At 36.1% G+C, this 7,451-nt stretch overlaps 1 protein-coding gene across 1 annotated transcript; it reads right to left on the reverse strand.

Annotated features, from left to right (window-relative positions):
- Positions 1-1,580: 1,580 nt before the first annotated feature.
- On the reverse strand, positions 1,581-4,990 carry LOC131858817 (uncharacterized). The gene is made up of 5 exons (XM_059212266.1): positions 4,746-4,990; positions 4,239-4,394; positions 3,382-4,068; positions 3,218-3,279; positions 1,581-2,608 (listed from the first exon to the last, which is right to left on the reverse strand). Exons 1-5 carry the CDS (start codon positions 4,988-4,990, stop codon positions 1,581-1,583), a joined length of 2,178 nt encoding a protein of 725 aa, XP_059068249.1.
- Positions 4,991-7,451: the final 2,461 nt, after the last annotated feature.

Raw genomic sequence — 7,451 nt, forward strand, 5'->3', positions numbered from 1 at the left:
GATACCCATGCGATAGGAAATATGTCCCGATATCGGGTCTTCTTGCCACGAGATACAAGTTGATTGTATCGTCTTGTCTCTGCGTCTGTAGATCACACCCCATCACAAGCATAAGGTATATGCAAATATGCTCTGGTCTCACGCCATTACGGCACTCCACGACAATATACCAGCACGACTCCCCTTCCAGTCTCACATCGCCACCCACTGCTTATGCCACCACGATTCCACCAATAGGCCAGTTCTCACTGACGAAAGGAGGCTGAATCCTAGTTTGTATTCCGTCACACAAGAATGTGATTCTTTTTTCCAGGAATGCTTCAACAACTTACGCCATGCCATTTTATTCACCCACGAAGTAGTTTTACGAACTACCTTTAGTCATAATGCGTTAACAATATTAATTATTTATATTAATCCCAAATTAGAATATTAATATAAAAATAATTAATATTATGTCATTTATTTTCATGGTTTATTTATTTATTTATTTGGGGGACATTATAGTCTCCCCTGCCCAATGTTGCTTGCCCACAAGCAACTGCAATCCAGGATATTGAAGAACCTACTCATTTTCCCAAGTAGCATCATCCAACGGTAAATTATGTCATTTAATGAGGTATTCCCTGATTGTCCTATTCTGCAAATGCCGGTCTCGAGTTTCCAAAATCACTTCAGGTATCATCTCTAATTTCCCTTCTTCATTCAATGGTGGTAGGTTATCCGATATTGTCACCTGCTGACGCAAAGCTTTTTTGAGACAAGATACATGGAATACATTATGTATTATGCTTCCTTAGGTAAATCCAATTCATATGCCACTGTGCCAACTTTCCGAATCACCGAGTATGGCCCATAAAATCGAGGCTTCAATTTCTCAGCCCTGCTCCGCTTGAGGGATGACTGCCTATAGGGTTGTAGTATGAGGTACACCAATTCTCCAATTTCAAAATGTCGTTCAACACGCTTCTTGTTTGCATAAATTTTTCGTTGATTCTGAGCACATTGCAAATTTTCTTTAAGTGCTTTCAATATATCTTGGCATTCTTGAAGCACGTCGTGAGATTTGGGAACATTACTCTGATCAAAAGCCAGATCAATAAAAGAAAGTGCATCATACCCATATAGTGCTTTGAAAGGAGTCATACCGATAGATATATGATATGTAGTATTATAGCAATATTCACCCAAATATAGCCAACGAACCCATGCTTTCTGGTGACTAGACACATAATTACAAAGGTAACCCTCAATCCACTTGTTTATTATTTCTGTTTGTCCATCGGTTTGTGGATGATAACTCGTGCTGCGATTTAACTCGGTACCTGTCAATCTAAAAAGTTCCCCCCAAAATATACTCAAAAATCTGCTATCTCGGTCACTGACGATATTTTTTGGTAAACCATGTAAACGGAACACCTCTCGAAAGAACAGTTCTGCGAGCTGAACAACTGTGAATTCTGTAGTGATAGATAAGAAGTGTGCAAATTTGGTTAATCTATCAACCACAACAAAAATGCAATCTTTACCTTGAGATCGTGGTAAGCCTAAATGAAATCCATAGATATACTTTCCCATTTCTATTCCGGTATAGGCAAAGGTTGCAATAGACCCACAGGATAAGTATGCTCTGCTTTATTTTGTTGACAAGTGATGCATTCTTTGACATAACGGAGGACATCATTCTTTAGTCCTTTCCAGGTGAATCTTTCTCTTATCTGCTGATAAGTTTTGAAGTAGCAGGGATGCCTTGCTAAAGGAACATCATGCATTGATTGGAGGATTTTCTCTTTCAACTTCGATCCTGGAATCAAATAAATTATGTCTTTGTAATAAATAACATCATTTACAACCTTATATTTATCGTCTTGTGTATTACCATCTAACAAATCACAAGCAAAAGAATCCTTAGAATATTCTACCAGCAATAAAGATTTCCAATCAGCTGTTATTACAGATAATGCATTTATTTCAGGCCTTCTAGATAGTGCATCTGCAACCACATTGTTTTTACCTTTCACATATTCAATTTCGAAATCATAAGTTTGGATCTTACTGATCCACTTTTGCTGCCTGTCATTCAAGTCTTTTTGTCCCAAGAAATATCTCAAATTGTTATGGTCAGTTCTGACTACAAATTTGCCACCAACCAAATACTGTCTAAATTTTGCCAATGTGTGCATGATTGTCAACATTTCTTTGTCATAGATAGAATACAATCTCTCTAGATTATATAGTTTCTTGCTTTCATATGCTATAGGATGTTTATTTTGCATTAAAACTACTCCTATTCCTTCACCAGATGCATCACATTCCAAGACGAAAGGTTGATTAAAATCTGGGAGTGCAAGTACTGGGCAAGAGCTCATTACCTTTTTCAGTTTCTCAAAAGCTTGTTGTGCCTCCCCTGTCCAATGGAATGCCCCCTTTTGGGTAAGATCTGTCAACGGTGCCCCTAGCTGTGAGAACCCTCTAACAAACCTTTTGTAATAACTACGTAATCCAAAGAATCCTCGTAAATCTGTGAGACTTCGTGGCGGTGGCCAATCCAAAATGGCTCTTATTTTTTCCCGATGAACTTGTACACCTGTAGCACTAATCATATGTCCTAAATACAAAATTTTTGTCATTCCAAATTCACATTTAGAGGCCTTTGCATAAAGTGATTGAGATTCCATAATACCAAGAACAATATCAACATGTTTCAAATGATCTTCCCAAGTTTTGCTATAAATCAATATATCATCAAGGAAAACTAGCAGATATTTCCTCAATTGTTTGTTAAAAGTATGATTCATGCAAGACTAAAATGTTGCCGGAGGATTTGTTAACCCAAACGGCATAACCAAGAATTCATAATGACCATAATGACAAGGGAAAACAATTTTTTGGACATCCTGATCTCTTAACTTAATTTGATGATATCCTGATCTCAAATCAATTTTAGAAAAATAAAGAGCACCATGCAATTCATTTAACAATTCATCAATTCGAGGAATTGGATACCTGTTTTTTATTGTTTTCTTGTTAAGTGTTTTGTAATCAATACACATACGAAATGTTCCATCCTTCTTTTTTACCAACACTACAGATGATGCAAAAGGACTAGAACTAGGTCTGATATGCCCCATATCCAACAATTCCTTAATTGCCTTTTCTATTTCATCCCTGAATGTTTTAGGGTGTTTATAAGGAGTTGTGATAACTGGTTTAGCACCTTCTTCTAATTCAATAGTATGTTCAAATCCTCTATCAGGTGGAACTCCTGGAGGAATATCACTAAAAACCAAATGATGTGAATCTAAAACTTCTAATAAATCATCTTGATAAGATTTAGATTCAAAGCTTAATACTTTGTTGGAGATTAAACATTGTGCTGACCATGCCACATCTCCATGTCTGAAAATAGCCTCCATTCTTTTAGCAGTAACGATTCTGGGACCACTGTTAGACATACCCTGAAGTACTACTTTCTTATCATCAATCTTAAAAGAAAAATCCGATCTTTTAAAACTCTGCGTGTACTCATCTAATGTTTCCATCCATTGAATGCCCAAAACAACATTTGTATCAACCAAGTCAATCACATAAAAATAATCGGTAACACTATAATTGCCAAGAGTAATACTCAATTTAGGGACTTTATGAGTACTGGACAAATTAGTTCCACCTACTACTCTAACATCAAAACCTTCATGTTTTTCAGTTTGCAATCCACGTTTTTCCACAAGAGCTACATCTATAAAATTATGAGTAGAACCACTATCAAGCATGACAACCACACACTGCCCATTCAAAACCCCTCTAACTCTGAAGATATTATAATGCGGTGTTCTTGTCATAGATGCTATTACCCCTTCTCCATGTTTAGTTCCTGTCCTTGATTTTGTGTTTTGTGGTACATTTTCTATATTAGGATCAACATTCTCTTCATCGTCACTATCTGACATAACCTTAATATAATGAATTTTCCCCTTTCCCAAACATCTATGTCCTGGCTGCCATGACTCTCTACAGCTGAAACATAGTTTTTTCTTTCTGAGTTCTTCCCTTTCTTCTTTATCTAACCTGTTTTTAGGGAAATTTTCTTTATTGAAAGGTTGTTTGTCTTTTCTGGTTTAGGTCCTTTATTAATTTTTTTTCCTTTTGAAGATGGTTCTAATTCTCTTGCTCTTTTGACAATTGTTTGTAAGGTAAGAGGGTTTAAGGAATTAACCCAACCTTTGAGGGAATCAGACAATCCATCTATAAATATTACAATCTCGTGTCTTTCTGAAATTTCAGTAACTAAAACTGCCAATTTTTCAAATTCAGAAATATATTGTTCAACAGTTCCAGTTTGTTTAAGCTGAGTCAAATCTTTAAGATGCAATTCAGGATCTTTAGAATCAAACCTGTTAATAAGTTTCTTAGAGAACTCAACATAAGTACCTATCAAATTATGACCCAAGGTTACTTGCCCATGATGCCACCATTCATGTGCTACACCTTCAAGATGTAATGCAACATATTTAATTGCCTCATCTTCCAACATAGGATTTAATTGGAACTACGTGTCTAATTTTTGCACCCATGCCCGAGCAGTTGTTTTACCTATTCCATCAAAATAAGGAATGAACATTTTCCCAATTTTCCTTTGCAATTCACTGTTGTTTCCTCGCTGTCCTCTTGGCCTATGTTTCATTCTGACATCTAAATATTCTCTAAATGTCATTGTTGATCGGAATTCTTCTCCAGAACCTAACCAATCTTGATGTATTTCTTCCTGTATTTCTCTTATTGTAGGTTCATTTTTAGGCGGCTGGTTTCTAGCAGTAAATGTAGGCATAAAAGGTCTAGCTGTTCCTGTTCTTTTTGGCTGATTATTGACAGACTGTTCATCTCTACCCCCACTGTTTCCCCCATTATTTTGATGTTGATTATTCTGTCTTCCATTATTTTGGTGCTGATCTATATTACTAGCCATAAATTGGGTCATCAGGTTGGACATTCTGTTAACATTATCTTGGTTGACTTTTGATTAATGCAGCCAATAGGTCCCTATTGTTATCCGGTTCTCCCATGTTGGTTTTAAAATTAAATTCCTTGTCAGTTTCAGTGTGGCTATCCTCAATTTCAAATGGAATATATGAACTACTTTGTGCTAAAGGAGAGTTTTGAAATCTGTTTTGACGGGCCCTAGTACTTCGGAAATTATAATTCCCCTAGTGCATACACCACTATAAAATTCCTTACTAGGAACTGACTGTAATTAAATGTATATGACCAGATTATACAAAGATGTATTATTTAACTTAGCTGGTTGTTTATTGAAATGTCTTCGAGTTTCATTCAACAATATAACCCGTGCAGTCCAAAATTATCTTTCATGCTTATTGATCATCATAGCATTGATTGAACATACATTATACAACATTCAATATCGTATAGTTAAATATTCATGGTGTACCTGTTAGTTCACGGTGATGGCAGTGCCAGAATCGTCGCGGTGGTCCTCCGGAAGAATCTTCGTATGCCCATTGGTAGGCAATGTGAAGAGACACATGTGAATGTCGACGTTTCACTACTCCATCCCGAAATCCATTCCCACTTGTCTTTTACAGAATAGACACTGGTCTGCACCCCCCGTCATAGCCAGTGCGTGTTGTCTGTGATACCCACGCGATAGGAAATATGTCCCGATATCAAGTCTTCTTGCCACAAGATACAAGTTGATTGTATCGTCTTGTCTTTGTGTTCGGAGATCACACCCCGTCACGAGCATAAGGTATATGCAAATACACTCTGGTCTCATGCCATTACGACACTCCATGACAATATACCAGCACGACTCCCCTTCCAGTCTCACGTCACCACCCCACTGCTTACGCTGCCACTGTTCCACCAATAGGCTAGTTCTCACTGACGAAAGGAGGTTGAATCCTAGTTTGTATTCCGTCACACAGGAATGTAATTCTTTTCTCCAGGCATGCTTCAACAACTTACGCCATGCCATTTTATTCACCCATGAAGTAGTTTTACGAACTACCTTTATTCATAATGCGTTAACAATAGATGTTAACAATATTAATTAATTATATTAATCCCAAATTAGAATATTAATATAAAAATAATTAATATTATGTCATTTATTTTCATGGTTTATTTATTTATTTGGAGGACATTACAATTTGACACAATCTTCTAACTATATTTCAAAGATGTTCAAATCATTACTATCAAACATTGCTCACCATTCAAGTTAATACATAAACAATGGATGCATAATAATTTGAATTTAAGCTCATATCAATCCAGTTGACCATGCAAGACACACTTACAATCAGCAAGAGGCTGTTGGTATGGACTAAACGGATTCCACACAAATATATTTAGCAAATTCTCCCATTCAATCTAATCAACATGAAACAAAATGAGAAGTAGAACCATGAGGCTTGTTGAAATAACAAATTTCACCACAACTTCAATGAAAAGAGTATCTCATTTACAAGTCATAACAACAATTCTTCCTTCTCCTAATCTACTCTAACTTCTATTCTATTCTTCTTCTACTAACTATTAACTATTCACTATTGTTATTACTATTAACCTTTTCAAATGAAGAGCTCGAGCCTTTTGTAATGCTCTCAATACAATTCAATGGCTTAGATCAATTTTTTTATCAATGGTTGGGATTCTACAATGAAAACCCTAATTAGGGTTTTTTAATATCAAATTTAGTTATGGCCAATGAAATAATTACAACATTTTAACATAACCAATACATAACAAGGGTAGGTGCCTCGGAGTTTGTGCCATCATGAATGAATCAGGTTCATTGAATCAAGACACGTTGATGTGAAACTTCTTGATTTGGTGAGTGGTGACTGAGATGATGACTAGGATGCCACTTCAGCTTGCATTTGCAGGCTTGATAGTTCATCATGAAGGAATACTCAACATTATCCAGTTTCAACGATGATGATGATGATGGTCTTCTAACTTTAATTAACTCTTCTTAAACAATCCTCTTGAGGGCTTCAATCATGGAGGTGCAAGGTATAGATCTTGTCTTCCTCTTGGTTTTGAAGTATTAATGTTGCCTTGGAATGAATTCTTGATGGCACAACTGCTTCTCTTCTTTAGAATTCTTTCTCTAAGAATTGAGATTCCTCTTGGGCATTCTATGCTTGTAGATGAAGTTTTCTTCCTTGCATGGTGATGTAGATCTTACAATATCTCTCCTTTTGCTGAATTATGATCCTCTCTCATCTGCAAAACAAACAAACATGATATCAAATACATAATATATAACCTTGATAGTTCTTCTAACTTGATATATCCCTTGATTTATGTGTTTTGCAGGTTTAATAAGATGATTAAGAGAGGAGTTCTTGAAGTTCACTCCACCCCCTGATGTTCATGAAATTACCCTTAACTTGCCTTTGAACTCACTTTCACTCATTTATCTT

The sequence above is a fragment of the Cryptomeria japonica genome, chromosome 10, assembly GCF_030272615.1.
Source record: "Cryptomeria japonica chromosome 10, Sugi_1.0, whole genome shotgun sequence".
Taxonomy (NCBI): Eukaryota; Viridiplantae; Streptophyta; class Pinopsida; order Cupressales; family Cupressaceae; genus Cryptomeria; species Cryptomeria japonica.